This window comes from Fukomys damarensis, unplaced genomic scaffold (assembly GCF_012274545.1).
Source record: "Fukomys damarensis isolate Sample0158 unplaced genomic scaffold, DMR_v1.0_HiC HiC_scaffold_10821, whole genome shotgun sequence".
Lineage (NCBI taxonomy): Eukaryota > Metazoa > Chordata > Mammalia > Rodentia > Bathyergidae > Fukomys > Fukomys damarensis.
In genome coordinates this window covers 1-14,625 of record NW_022911733.1, presented here as the reverse complement: position 1 = coordinate 14,625, position 14,625 = coordinate 1, and the positions used below count along the sequence as shown (strand labels likewise).

General features: G+C 54.8%; 1 protein-coding gene across 1 annotated transcript; it reads left to right on the top strand.

Moving 5' to 3' along the window:
- Window positions 1-831: 831 nt before the first annotated feature.
- Window positions 832-14,507, top strand: LOC104869401 (von Willebrand factor). Its single transcript, XM_010634663.2, has 9 exons — window positions 832-1,186; window positions 5,352-5,471; window positions 7,457-7,637; window positions 8,325-8,365; window positions 8,640-8,756; window positions 11,267-11,365; window positions 11,980-12,108; window positions 12,624-12,663; window positions 14,326-14,507. Exons 1-9 carry the CDS (start codon window positions 1,097-1,099, stop codon window positions 14,490-14,492), a joined length of 984 nt encoding a protein of 327 aa, XP_010632965.2. The 5' UTR covers window positions 832-1,096; the 3' UTR covers window positions 14,493-14,507.
- The last annotated feature ends 118 nt before the right edge of the window (window positions 14,508-14,625 follow it).

Here is a 14,625-nt window from a genome sequence, read left to right as displayed (position 1 = left end):
TTTTTTTTTTTTTTTTTTTTTTTTTTGGTACCAGGGATCAAACTCAGATCCTTGCACTTGTGAGTTAGGCAGCAGAACCACTGAGCTAAATCCCCAGCCCTTCTCGTTATTAATCGCTGTCAATTCATCCAGCCATCCAGTGATATTTACCGAGCAACTCCCATGTTCTAGCAGAAAGGTGCTGACTGGGTTAGGTGCCGTGGGAGAAACGCAAGGGGCAGTCACTGCTCATGATTTTGTTAGTATGCGTGACACTCGTCTGTGAGCACACGAACTAGCATGCAAGGGACAGTCTCAGGCGGGGGACCCAGCAGGACGAGCTGTCGTGGAAGACTGGGGAAGTGGTCTTGAAGTGAGGCTGAATTGGAAGCCAGCAGAGCTGAGTGGGCACAGTGACAGCTGTTGGCCTGAGGGAATGGCAGAGTGACTGCAGGTATTTCCTCTAGCCTCCAGGCGAGAAGGAAACTCAGCCCTGTAGACCCCTTCCCTCCCATGTTCTTCCAGTGTAGAGGCTGGGTGGGTCTGGCTCAGGCCAGGAGGAGCAGTTGCTGCTGCTTCTCACCTCTCTGTCCCTGCCACTCCTCCTCCCGCCCTTTCTGTCTGTTAGGTTTTTAGCATCATTTCAGTGCAGAGCAATCTCACCCCTACTCCTGTGCCTTTGTGCTGGAGGGGCCGGGTCATTTGTCACTGAGAATGTCGCCGATGCATTCCTCGTCCTGTCCTTTCTGGTGTCCCCATTCTTGTGTGTGGGCCTTGAGGGGCTGCACGCGCATGGCCCCTGCCCAGTCCTCCTCCTCCTGCTGTCCACACCTGAGGGCTGGGTGTGGGTGGGTTCCAAGTCCGAGGACACCATGGGGTCTGAGAATGTGGGTGCAGTGTCTGTGCAGAGTGGGAGTTCGGTGTATTGAGGCAGAGACAAGATGGGCTCTCGAGGGCCGGTCACCTGCACGTCACCTGCTGCGTTCCCGGCACCTAGCAAGGCTTCCTGACCTCAGTGAGCCGAACCACTTCGCTCACTGAGACCTTGGGCCCACAGGTATGTGTCCACCATGGCACCATCTACCCCGTGGGGCAGTTCTGGGAGGAAGGCTGCAACATGTGCACCTGCACGGACATGGAGGATGCCGTGATGGGGCTGCGCGTGGCGCAGTGTTCTCAGAAGCCCTGCGAAGACAGCTGTCGGCAGGTGAGTGGGCAGGGTGGGTACTTATGTGGGGAGCCCCTAGGGTTGGGGAGTAGGGAAGGGACCCCAGGGAAAGACAGGAAAGGTCCTCCGGGAATGCCAGCTTCACAGCCAGAGGGGTGCAGGAAGGAGGAGGGTGGGGCCGGGCAAGAAGGAAGCAGGACAAGAGAAGGCCTGCTGTGTCTGCCATGGGCTTCCAGCCTGGCTGGGTTCAGCCTGCTTCGGGGCTGCGGTCCAGAGAGTGCGGGAGACACAGAGCAGTAAATGTCTCTCAGAGACTTGACCGCTTTCCTCTCTGCTCCCCCATCGGCAGCCCCTTAGCCTCCCCAGGAAGACACTCTTGTTCTCAGTCCCCTGACTGCTTCCGTGCCAGTGCACCAGCGTGCTTCTGCACAGACTGGTGATTTGCAGACCACGTTTAAATGTGAGGTCCAGAAAACGGCCAGTGTCCCCCAGGCTCTGCCTGCAGTGCTCTGCCCTTAGGGTTCCTGATTCTTGCTCACTGGAGGCGGATCATGGCCTGGAAGACAGCAACAGTCCTCGGGGAGAACTGTGGGTCAGACTCTGCTGCTGGCTCATAGCGGCCATGGGGAAGCGAGTCCCAGGGGCAGCAGAGACGCACACCTTGAGGTTGCTTTGCCAGTGATGGCAGCGAAGGCCAGAGTTGTGATGCTTTTGGGGGGCGGATGGTGTGGCGATGAGGGAGGGAGGGCCTGGCAGCCACGTCAGCTCTTGAGCTTGCATTGCTGGTGCCACAGATGAGCGGAATTGCTGGGTGCCACTGGGAGGGGAGGATGCTGTGGGATCCTTGCGTGTCTTTTGAGGGACTTCATCAAAACCTTTTGGCCTCCTTGCTGTCCATAGGCCATGGGCAGTTAGGGCAGTGACTTATCAGATAAAGAGGGTAATTTAAATAAAATTGTGCTCAAGGTGTTTTATATCAGTGGAGAATTTTGATCGCAAAGAATGCAACCCTCTCAAGTTAGATTTAAAAAGGGATTTAAGGAAAAGGCAGGAATGAACCTCCTAGAAATGGAGAAGGAAGTAAGGGAGGGCAGCAGGGTGGTTCGACATTTCTGTCCGCCTGCCCTGTGCCTGTCTCCTGGGTTTCTCTGTCTGTACCCTGCAGCCCCTCCCTGCAGGCCAGCTCTGCTTTTGGACACCTGAGCTTTCTTATCTACTTCATTGCACATAGTGTTACGGAGTCCAGCTCCAACTCCTCATGGCTTTCCATGCCTGGAGTGCACTCTGTGAAGCCTGACTTAGCCGGGCTTCATGGGCCAACTTCTCAACAAGAGAAGCGGGGGATTCAGCTGAGCTCAGGGACCAGGGCTCTGTCCCGGTCCACTCCGGTCCAGCGAGTAGGGGAGGGCGTGGCTCTCCTGATTGAGCTTGGCTGTCCTGAGGCCATGGCTTTTAACAGCTCCCAGAAGAAGGTGGCTATGGAGGCCAGGGTGAGTAGGGGAATGTGTCCAGAACTCTTGGCTCTGTGAGGCTCTAGGAAACACACTTTCCACAAGATTCTCTTTAGCTCCCCTCCTTATGTCAGAAAAGTGATGTAAAGAAAGCAAGGGGCATTTCTAATATTTAAATCTACCCAAAGACTCACGTGTGGAGGATGTCGTTAACAGTGTAGCTGTGTTCTCAAGTGGCCACCAGAGAGGTGACTGGGTCCAGAGAGCAGAAATCCCATCAGTGGATCAATCCGTTGTGATTTGCCACTTATTGGGTTGACAGGAGGTAGGGTCCAGCTGGAGAAAGTGGGTCACTGGTGGGCTTGCCGTTGGAGGGTGTGTCCTGTCCCCACCACCTCCTCTCTCTGGATCTCTTGCTTTTTCTCTGCTTCTTGCCTGCCACGAGGTGAACAGATTTCCTTTGTCCTTCTCCCGCCTGGAGCCAGCGGCCCATGGACTGAAACCTGTGAGACTGCGGGCCAAAATAAGAGGTTGGTCACTGGGCACAGCCTCTTGACGCAGTCAGGAGAAACACTGAATGGGGGAGACGTGAGGCTGCTGTTGTGTATCACGACACTTTATGTATAGCCACTTCTCTCTTTGGATAAGCAGAAAGAGCGAACTCTAAGATAACGATAAAGCTATAGCTGTCATATGTTACTGAGTACTCTGTACTGCACAGTTGTGTGTGGTCCTCTTTTTTATGAGTGGCTGAGAAGTAAGTTTGTTCACATCCTCACTGCCAGACTGTTAGGTTTGTGTAACTGGCAACTGCAGGGCCTCCAGGGCCAGTGTGACCCAGGGAAGGGGGACAAGGCCTTCACACTGTGCTTCTGGGACCTGAGCTCCATAATCCCACCTCCACACCTGCTATAGCAATCACATGTCAAGGACTTCACTGATAAATGAATTAGGAGTTTAGTTTTCAGTGGTGCAGATCTTCAGGTTGGGTGGATACTGTTCCTGCTTAATTGGGAAGCCAGTGAAAAGAGGTGGGGAAGACAGGAGGAGGACCTGAGATGTGTGTTCTGATACAATATAGCAAGTATAGGTCTAAGCTGGAGGGTTTGGAGGAGCAAGGAAAAAGGCAGACAGAAATGTGGGGTGAGCCCCGGTCCTGTGTGGAAGCATGGGCTATGGGGGGAAATTAAATTTGGTGGTGTGGCAGGGGGTGTCTAGCAGGAGAAGTTGATGGGGTCTTTGGGATCAAAGTGTTTGGTCTTGATACTGACATGGTGCCCCAGAAGACAAAAAGCAGGCACACACCGGCACCTTTGGGAGCATCACAGAAGTTAATGCCTCCTCCGGGTTCCCTGGAGTCTGAGTCCTGTATGGCATTGATCCGTCCTGCCTCTGCGTGGAGTGGAGGGGCTGGAGGCTGTGCCATCGTGGCTCCTCCTTGGTGCCTGGTGCCCTCACCAGTGCACAGGGAGTGGCTGGGTTCTCAGTCGATGGGAGCTGGGGACGGCTCACTGCGCGCTGCCGTGACGTGGGTAGCATTGTCAACAGGTCCCATGGAGACCCTGTGAACTTGAGCTGGGTCTCCAGAGCAGCCGTGTGCTCCTGGGGGAGGCAGCGTTGTGCCGCTCCTGAGGTGGCCCTGCCTGGAAGTGAGCTTGGGGAGGCCTGCAGGCTCGGCACGCACACCACTACCCAAAACAGCCCAAGAGTGCGCTCCGAGTTGAAGCCCTGGCCTGGTTCTTTGCCCTTGGCTCTTGGGACAACTGCACTGCATAGTTTTTTGTCACTCTTGAGTCTTTGTTCATGGCTTTTCGGAGGTGTTTCAGTCCAAGTTCCTAATGCTTTGACTGGATTGGAGGACTTTCAGAGTCAAGGTGGGTGGACAGACTCCAGGGTGCAAAGGTCCCTCCTGGGCTCTCTGTCTTCAGTTGTCTCAGTTTTCCTTTGTAAAGACTGCTGCACCCTCTACACTGCTGGGCAGTTGGCATGCACCTTGCAGGGGAAGCGTAGCCTCCTGCTGTGTGACGAAACATCTGAGAGAATAAGGTAAAGGGAGCAAAGCGTTATTTAGGCTCATAGTTTCGGAGATTTCTGTCCATGGTCAGTTGGCTTTGGTCCTATGATGGAACAGGGGGTGTGTGGGAGCCAAGCACTTTCCCTCATGGCTGTTGGGAAGGATGGGGGAGGGGGGCTAGAGTGCCCACATCCTCTTCCAGGCTGTAGCCCCAGTGACCTAACTTGCTTTCACCAGGACTCACCTCTGAAGCCTTCTGCCGCCTCCAGGTGGAGCCACAGGCAGGTGACCAGGCCTTTCACATATGGGCCTTGGGGACCTTTAAGGTCCCAGCTGTAACTAGGGGGAGAGGTGCTGGCTCAGGGCACTTACTGGTGTTGGGTCAGCCCGTTAGAGCAGAGCAGAGGAGACCTCAGGCCCCGCGAGTCAGTGAGGAGCCCTACATCTGCTTAGCTGCGTCCAGTGAACCCTAGGCATCTCAGTGTCCTCACTGCCTGGATCTTGGCCTTAGGCACAACCTGCGGTGGGCAGGGCTCGTCTCCTCAGGTGGTGGAGGCACAGAGACACAGTGGCTGAGGCTCTGGAACCCCTTCTCGGCATGGATCTGAGGCCAGCACACAATGGACACGAAGCCCGCTAGCCTGCCCAACAGTGTCAGCCCCAGGGCTCCATGTGCAAAAGACAGATGGGCACACGGGGGTCTTAGCTGCTCCCTCCTCACCATTTTCTTGTTTCCCAGGGCTTTTCCTATGTCCTCCACGAAGGCGAGTGCTGTGGGAGGTGCCTGCCAACTGCCTGCGAGCTGCGGAGCGGGTCACCGCGGGGCGACACAGGCAGCACAGTGTCTCTGTGGAAGAGTGTAGGTCCGGGCCGTGAGGGTGGGGAGGACAGGGACTTGCCTGCCTGGAATCCGCTCTGTGGGCCAGTGTGGGCCTTGGGTTCTTTTCCCTTGCTGCCTTTGCCTTCCCACAGGGGTTTAGTCAGACTGTGGGTGTCAGTCAGATTCCCATTGGGATGGCCGGGCCCTTAGAACTAAGTAGTTCAGACTGTGCAGCCTTCCCGTTTGGTGGCTTTCGTGAGAAGCCCAATCCGGTCCCTGAGAGGCCTGTGAGCTCCCAACAGCCTGTGGTTTCCTGTTCACCCTGGAATCCGAGGTCCTGCGGCCCCTGTTGCCTGGCTTGTGGATGGCCTTGCCCTGCTGTGGCCTGTGCTGTGGACCTGCTGCCTCTCCAGAGCTCTGTACATCAACCTGGGCCTCGGACCTCAGCACGGATCACCGCTGATGCCCCCTGCTGGTGCTGGGGGTGGAGAATGGATAACCCAGGGAAGCAAGCAGCAGTTCTGTTCTCGAAGTCCCTCAGAAATCCGGGCACGTGCAGTGCTAGTGTCCTTCATGTTGCCGTCCCCTCTCCCCCGTCCTCACACGTTCCCTCCTGTCTGGCCCCCACCCCAGCCAAATTCGTTTTTTTGTGATGCAGCTTCTCAGCTGCCTCTGCTATGGCCATGGTGCCCACTGTAATGCTGGATGCTATGAGTCCATATTCCCAGACAGAGAAATCCCTCCTCAGGGATTTTGGTCCCCACACCTGGCTAAGAGCAGTTCTGCAACCAGAAGGGAAGAGAGCTAGGTCCTGGGAGCCTCGGGGCAGTGCTAGGGCTCTGTCTCCTTCAGTCAGACTTGCTTTGTAGAGAGGGAGTCTAAGGATGAGCTGGCCAGTGACCTTCTTTCCAGGCGGCTTCTCCGCAGAGATGACTGAATCGCCCAGGTGTTTTTCCTGTGATTCCACCTACCCTACTAGAATCCAAGTTACCTGTTTATTTCTCTTCCTGTGTTCTCACTTCCCACCTGTTTAGTGGTTCAGCTTCCTGTCCATCTGGATCAGAGGCAGATTTTATCTCCCTGAACCTGGTCCCTGGCTTGGATCAGCGGCCGTTTGGTCCTGTTGAGGGCTGTGCCCCTGGAGTGCAGTGGTCCTGCCCTGCCACCTCTCACTGCCCTCGGGCTTCACAGCCGGGCCCACATCGGTGCTGGCAGAACACGTGGCCACCGAGCCTCGCTCCTCCACCTCCCATCTCCATCTGGCCCGCAGGACTCGGTGCCTGGGAGCCCGTCAGGGAGGGATGGCAGGGTACAGAGAAGGGGTCCCTGTGAAGGACCCCATAGCCAGGGCTCAGCAGGGGCCTGCAGCAGGGAGGTTTGGTCATAGTGAGCTGGAGTGGAAGGCAGAGAGAATGGTCACGGTGTCGTGGCACCTCCTGCTTCTCATCTGGACCCAGGAGAAAGAGCAGGAATCGAGAGAGGCGGGTTGGGAGCCAAGAAGGTCAGCTGTGGCTGTGTCCAACTGGCTGCAAGTCCAGCCTGGCTATAGCAGGTCTTCCAGGCCCATGGTCCTGGGCCCTTTAGTTCTCTGCCATGCAGCCAGCCTTGGAGATCAGGGCACCCTGTGCAAACATAGACACCCCAGTGACAGGCTGGAGAGCCCCGGTCTGGGACCAGCACTCGCCGGTTCTGGCTGGCCCTTCTCCACACAGGGGTGGGGGAGTGGCCTGGGGGGAAAAGGGTGCACCACTCTGATCCGCACTCTCTCTGCCAGCTCACGCAGCCCAGGGCCCTGCTGGGGTTGGGGGTGGGGGGCACATCCCCTGCCTTCCCTAGGTGCACTCAGCTGGCTGCACACGGTGGCATAGATGTGTCTGTGGCTCTGAGCTAGAGTCTTGCTCAGGCTGACCTTGACCCTGACTCTGGGTGGGACTGGGGTGCTGGGCCAGGATTCCCTGGGCCTGTGCGCTGCCTTGGGCTCTGGCCCCAGCCTTGTCTGGCCCTTTGGCCCCTGTGCTCTGCAGGTTGGCTCCCATTGGGCCTCCCTGGAAGACCCCTGCCTCATCAATGAGTGTGTCCGTGTGAAGGACGAGGTCTTCGTGCAGCAGAGGAACGTGTCCTGCCCCCAGCTGGAGGTGTCTGCCTGCCCCGTGGGCTTCCAGCTGCACTGCCGGACCTCGGAGTGTTGCCCCAGCTGCCACTGTGGTGAGACCCATGGGGTGGGCCCGGACCTCTGGCTTCTCCTGCTGCTGCTGGCGCCTGAATTCTTTGCCCTTTTAGCAACTTGAGGAAAATGGGCAGGACCAGAATCTTTCCAGTTGTCCCTCGTACACGTGTGACAAGCAGATAAGGAGGGCAATAGAGCAGCTTCCTTTGGAGACCCAGCTCTGTGCTGCTGATTTGACAGTTTTGCCGCTGTCTGGAGGCTTCTTGGGTGGAGGACTGGGGCCCCACCCAGGTTGTCCCCGACTCTGGGCACCGCCTCTCCGCCATGCTGTGTCACTTGATGCAGGAAGAAGTCTTTCATTTTGCCACCTCTAACCCTGCCCTTGGATGGATGACATCTGGCAAAACTACCAGAAACTGGCTCTCTACTCTTCATGCCTTGAGGGAGTTTCTTTTGGGACTGAAAGTTCCAAGAGCAGAATTTCATTCTTTCAGAAACTCACCCATTCCTTAAGTATAAACTCAGATATGTGAGCAGCAGCCCTTGGAGATGGAGCGGCTCCTCTGGCGCTGGCTGGGTCAGGCGGGCCCAAGTTCCTCTCAGGAGGACCCAGGGCACCCAGGGGTGGGGTGTGGTAGAAGGAAGGGCTGAGATAGAAAGGCTCGGACTGCCCCAGCTTGGCCTGGGGAGCTGAGTCCACAACCCGTCTGCTTCTCTCCACTCAGAGCCCGTGGAGGCCTGTTTGATCAATGGCACTGTCATCGGGGTGAGCCGGGGCAGTGGGAGGCCGCACCCAGTGGTTCCACAGCCGTACTTCCGCTGCCTGCTGGGCTTCCTGGCACCCAGAGCCAGGCAGTGGCCGCTCCCCTGGGGCTGGGCCGTGCTGTCCTGCACTCTGTCCCCATGTGGCACGAGGACCTCCCTCCCACCACGTCCACACTGGAGTGGGTGGAGACCCGGGAGCGCACTGCACCCTGGGTGGGTGGGCAGAGGTCCTCCTGTAGGCCGGGAAGGAGCCTGAGCTGTGCCTCCGCTTGCAGCCTGGGAAGAGTGTGCTGCTGGACGAATGCACCTCCTGCCGCTGCACGGCGCAGGGCAGCACTGCCCCTGGGTTCAAGCTGGAGTGCAGGAAGACCACCTGCCAGGCCTGCCCCCCGGTAAGGGACCCCGCTGTGGACCTCGCAGGGTCCTCAAATGCATCGTGCCTTATTTTCTAATTGTGAAACTGGCCGGCAGCTGTCAACAGGAGGCTTATCACCGTCGGCCATCCAAATCCCATCTCTGTGAAATAATTACAATGCAGTACTGTAAATTTTAAATGTTTTCTTCCTGTGTCTTCTTACAATACTTGCAAGGCTGATGATGCTATGTTTATAGTGTTTTATCTTTTTAAACGCATTGAAAGTAACATATTGCCATCCTTTGAAAACACTGAAAATGAATCCAGTAGGGTCTCAGACACTGGCAACGCAGATATGGCTGTGAATGGAGGCCCTAGGCATGGACGCCAGCCTTTGATTATTGGGTTAAGTGGTTTAAAATATTTCCTGTTGTTTTGTTTTGTTTTTAGTACTGGGGATTGAACTTGGGTCCTTGCACTTTCGAGGCAAGTGGCAGAACCACTGAGCTAAATCCCTGGCCCCTATTATATATTTTTTGTAACCAAGTCATGATGACTTCACATGTTTAAATGCCCCTCCAGGTGAATCTCAGCATTTCTAGTTTGATAGATGAAGATTTGTGTTTCACTTCTTTTTAACTGTATTTTGGTTCTGTTTATTTTTTAACTTAAAAATAATTTTTTTGGCACATACAATTATACATATTTTTAGGGTTCCAAGTGACATCACCCTTTTAGTTTTACTTATTTATCTATTTTTTTGAGACAGGTTCTTGCTTTGTAGTTCAGGCTGGCCTTGAACTCACTATGGAGCCCAGGCTGGCCTCGACCTCATGGCGATCCTCCTGCCACAGCCTCCTGAGTGCTGGAATTACAGGCGTGTGCACCATGCCCAGCTCAAAGGAGAATTATAGGCTGGGTGACGGGGAAGGGCCGAGGACAGAAGGAGGGGCACGATGGGGGCCAGGTGGTCACACGGGTGCTGCCTGCCCTTTGGAGCACAAGACGGGAGTGCCCTGCATCTGTGTCCTCCACGGCACACGCCCAGGCCAAGCTCAAAGTAATCAGAGGTGTCTGCAGGGGGATCTGATAGCGTGGTTCAGAGAAAGGGGCTAATGAAGCATGTTTCCTTCTTTTCTTTTTCAAATCCCAGTTGCTGTTTTAGGGTTTGAGGCCTGGAGTATGTGCGTGCGTGTGCGTGTGCATGTGTGTGTATGTGTGTATGCGTGTGTGTGTGTGTGAGTGTGTGTGTGTAAAACCACACCCGGATATATCTGGGCTTCGATATGGAATGAAGTTATGCTATCTGGAATCACACGTTATCCCTTCCACCTTGGTTGTGCACTACGGTGACACAGTGACAGACACAGTGCCCGGTCCACCCAATGGGAGGGCACCTGTCACCCCTGCTCTACAGCGCCCTCTGGTGTCCACAAACTCACACGGTCCCTTTCCTGGCCTTCAGAGACACCCTGCGTTAGAATACTCTAGATGTAGGTTTCAAAATGTTTGAAAACCCAGGGCCTTTTCTTAGTGTGTGCATTCTTCTTATTTTCCTCCAAAATTCCAGTATGTCCCCAGGCCGTGTGTCCTTTCTCCCTCTTGTGGACCCCTAGGTGAGCCTCTCTGTGCACCCCTCAGGCCTCGCGGAACCCTGGCTTTGTTGGCCCAGGTCTAGGTCAGCACCCACCCAGTCTCATTGTGTTCCTCTGCCAGGAAGGGCTTTGTGAGCCGCACATAGTGAGGGCCGGCGTGAGGGGCCAAGGTAGTGTTCTCCGGGCCTGGGGGGCAGGGTGCTCTGAGGCGGGCAGGAGCAAGGTGCTGCAGGTGAGCGGTGGCTCCCTCCTGAAGGGATCCAATGCCTGGGGAGAGCCTGAGAGCAGGGCCCCTCTCAGGGGGGTGGGGCCGGGCAGCGCTCAGCAGGAGTCACGCGACTAGACCTATCTTAAGAGTGTCATTCCAGCAGGTGTCTGGTGACTTACAGTACAGGGGCAAGAATGAAATTAGGAAACCAAAATGAGACTGTTTCCAAAGTCCTGACTGCCCAGGCTGGATGATGATAGAGGATGAGGTTGTGACTAGTGGTGGATGAGTATGAGATGCATTTTCACAAGATTTGGTGAAGACTGGGGGTGAGGAAAGGGAAGAATGGAGGCGTCAGGATGATTTCTAGATTTCCTGTTTGAGCAAGTAGGTTATCTCACCAGCTACCAAGATAAGATTGAATGGAAAGGGCACTATTTGGAGCCAAAATCAAGTATCATTTTGGCTATGAATCTCATGATGGTAATAAGATAATGAATTGTTCAGCAAATAATTCAAAGTATGATTCAGGAGCCCAGGTCAGAGGTATAATGGGTGGGATGCAGCATGATGTGTGTACACATGGAAGGAAGAAATGTGTCTCAGGCGGAGCACAGACAAAGCTAGCTAGAGAGCGGCGGAGGTTTCTGAAGGCCACCTGACTCCCCGAGCTGGGAGAGCAAGGTGAGACTGCTGTGCCTGTGTCTGGGTTAATGTGGCTGCTGTCTGCTGTCTCGGACACAGGGTTACCAGGAAGAGAAGAGCCCAGGCGAATGCTGTGGGCGGTGTCTGCCCACCGCCTGCACCATTCAGCTGAGAGGAGGACAGATCGTCACGTTGAAGGTGAGAGCACGCTGAGCTAAGAGCCTACTCCCGTGGCATCGACTGGTCTCCTGTGTCGGCGTCTTCAGGAAGGAGAAACATTGGCTTCTTTTCCTACTTCCTTCTAGTTTGATGAGGAAAAGATGATAGACTGGCAGGGGGCGCAGGACTTTCTTTTTAATAGACCTGTTCTCATGCCCAGTGATACATGAGTCAGTGGGTGCATGGCCTCGGAATTTGAAGTCAGTTCAACTCAGAGATTTTCTGTAGCTCAGGGGACTGGACGGGCATTCGGAGGCAGAAGACTTGGAGCCACCAAAGCCAGAGGTGTCTGGTGGGGTTGAGGGGCGAGGCTCTCAGCCCAACTCTCAGTCGGTTACCAGTGACAGCCAGTCTACTCCTGTGTGGTCACTGTGATCTGAGGGTTTCCACATTTCTGCAGCCCTGTTCGTAGTAATTACGCATAAAGCTGGGATCCACTTCTGTTTCGTGTTCTGAGTGTGGGGACTGTATGTATGTCTCATTCGTGTTCCACACTTCTCCAGCTCATTTCAGTAATTGCAGAAGTCAGGGCCATGCTTTGGAACCTAAACTGTCTTCGCATTTCCTGTCCTCATTTCCTGTCTTCCCTTCAGCGCGACGAGATGCTCCAGGACGGTTGCGACAGTCACTTGTGCAAAGTCAACAAGCTGGGAGAATACATCTGGGAGAAGAGGGTCACAGGCTGCCCGCCCCTGGATGAGCACCGGTGCCTGGCTGAGGGGGTGAGTGGACGCAGCTTGGACCTGGCCGTGGTCGGCACTGTCTCCATCTGTGACTCCCGAAGTAGAGCTCTGAACGCACGAATTCCAGGTCCCCAGTGACTTCCCAGGGTTCCAGGCAGACTTGGCCTCATTGAGGAGCTGATGGCATTGCAGAGCCAAAGCCTGATGGAGAGGACAACACTCTGCAGTAGAGGATGGTTTACCAAGACAGCCTTTCGGAGAGGGGATGTGGATCTGTGATCTGTGATCCTTGAATAGGGAAGTGCGAATCAGGGATCTTGGTTTCCAGGAAGGAGGATCCATATGATGGGGTTAGAAGAGAATTCAGAGTAAGCACGGTTGTTACACATAGGACGCTCAGTCAGCTCACATTTGGGGCAGGAAAGTACAGTTTACATCTGGAGTCTTCAGCTCATGGCTGTGAGTCCGGAGCTAAGAATGGATCCAGAACAACTTGAAAACTGCGTCCACTATGAACTACTTCGGCCTAACCTAAGCCTTTGCTATTTTCTTAGGGGAAAATCAGGAAAATTCCAGGCACCTGCTGTGACACATGTGAGTACATTAGTAAAAGCTCGTCCCCTGAAACGCATTGCACCAAGCTCAGGCACCAATGGAGTAAGCTTTATTCCAGAAAGATATTTCTTGGTTACTGGCCAGTCATCCTGTTCAAGCCGGCAGGGAACCTCTTCCCTCTTTAAGAGTCACTGGGCTGCCCCTGCTCAGATCCCATACCCGCTGCTTCCCATCTCTTCCCAGTTTCCCTTCACGGTCCTCGGTTGTTCACAGACCTGTCCTGAGAGGAAATCTTCTCACTCCAACCCAAAGACAGGCACAGCTGGTCCGTGACCTTGGCAGGGTAGATGCTTGCCAAACATCTGCTCAGAGAACCCTGGAGAGAAGGGGAACGGCCGCTGGGCTAAAAGTGGCCCAAGTTTGTCATCTCCCTGTTTTCATACTTGCTCCCCTGCCCTTGCAGTTGCCACATGGACCGGCTCTAATCAGTCACAAGCAGCAGTTTGGGAGATGCATGTCAGAGAGCACTGTTCCCACACGCGCATGTGTTCACAAGCACAAGCGACTTACAGTTCCTTCCCTGGACTACTCTTTTTTGTTTTCAGTTTGGTTTGTTTTGATTCAGGGGCCCATGCCTCTACTGAGGCAGAGAGAGGAGTGTAAGTGTGAAGGCCTTCAGTGTTCAGCCATCCTTCAGCTTTCTGTAGCTCGCTCCGAGTCCCTGTGATTGGCATAGGCACAGTGCACATTGGGAAAAGACACCCTGAAAGCGTTTCTTCCCGTAATTCCCCCTGCATGGCTTAAGAAAGGGGGATTGGGAAACCATCAGGGAAGATGAGCTCTCCCTGTGCACCGTGTGTAGAATTTGGTTGGGAGACTGTTATCTACGGACCAGCAGCCAGGGGCCCTTGTTGTTAGAATGTTCAGGAGGCTCTGAGACGTTCTGTAGGGAAAACAGACTGAGCTTGGGGGTTCCATCGACAGCAGAAGAGTACCGCGTGTTGTTCTAAGTGTGTTTCCCTGCTTTGTGCTCTCTCTGTAGCCAGCAGACTTTCCCTTTAGAATGAAGTTATTTGAAGCGTGGAGGCAGACTACTCTGCAGCTGTGGTTACTTTGGTTTTCCACTCCCATATTCAGCTGGGGATGGGTGGGGTGTCAAGCGAGAGAGCCTCAGGTGTTAGTGCCACTGTCTGTAAGGAAGCCTGTGTTGGCACCATGAAGGTGGCTCTGCCCTGGGCAGAACTGCACCTGTGGAGGCTGCTGGGGTTTCCTTGGCCCCCACAGGGGCAGTGACCTCTGCCTGTGCTCTTATCCAGAGGCAGAGATGGATTTCAGATGAACCCATTTATTGGCATCAAGCTGGTCACTGGCTGCCCCTCTGCCCATTTTCTTCTGCATGCAGTCATAGCACGAGAGGCCTGTTCCAGCCACTGTGCTCTCTGGAGGCTACAGCCACACAAAAGTAACTGGCATCCACCTACCTCAGCAGAGCGCAGTGCAGTTACACTTACACCTTTCAGGGAGTTAAACACAGCACTAACTAGATCTCTGAATCAGGAGGGCCAGGGTCAGCTGACGTCAACCAGGACAGCTTCCTTCCCCTGCCCGCAGCTGGCTTGGTCTCAGTGTGGGCGGGCAGTGGGGCTCAACAGTGCCGTACAGAACCCGGGCCTCCAGACTCGTCTTCCACTTGCCCGGCAGGTGAGGCGCCCGACTGCAGAGATATCACTGCCAGACTGCAGCACGTCAAAGTGGGAGACTGTACATCCCAAGAGAAGGTGGACATTCACTATTGTGAGGTAAGGCTTCCGGCTTCACCTGGGCCCAGGCGTAAATGTGGACACCACACTGATGACGTCCGAGGATGATCTGGGGAAGTCACAAGGCAGGGAGGGAAGCAGTGTTAAAAAGAAGTGTTTGAAGATGGGCGTGGTGGTGCACGCCTGTAATTCCAGCACTTGGGAGGCTGAGGCAGGAGGATTGCTGTGAGTTTGAGACCAG

Coding starts and splice junctions, on each gene's coding strand:
- LOC104869401 (XM_010634663.2), top strand. CDS start 1,097: ATGTGCACCTGCACGGACATGGAGGATGCCGTGATGGGGCTGCGCGTG. Junction 11,366..11,979: donor GACAGATCGTCACGTTGAAG/GTGAGAGCACGC, acceptor TCTTCCCTTCAG/CGCGACGAGATGCTCCAGGA. Junction 12,664..14,325: donor AGGCACCTGCTGTGACACAT/GTGAGTACATTA, acceptor CTTGCCCGGCAG/GTGAGGCGCCCGACTGCAGA.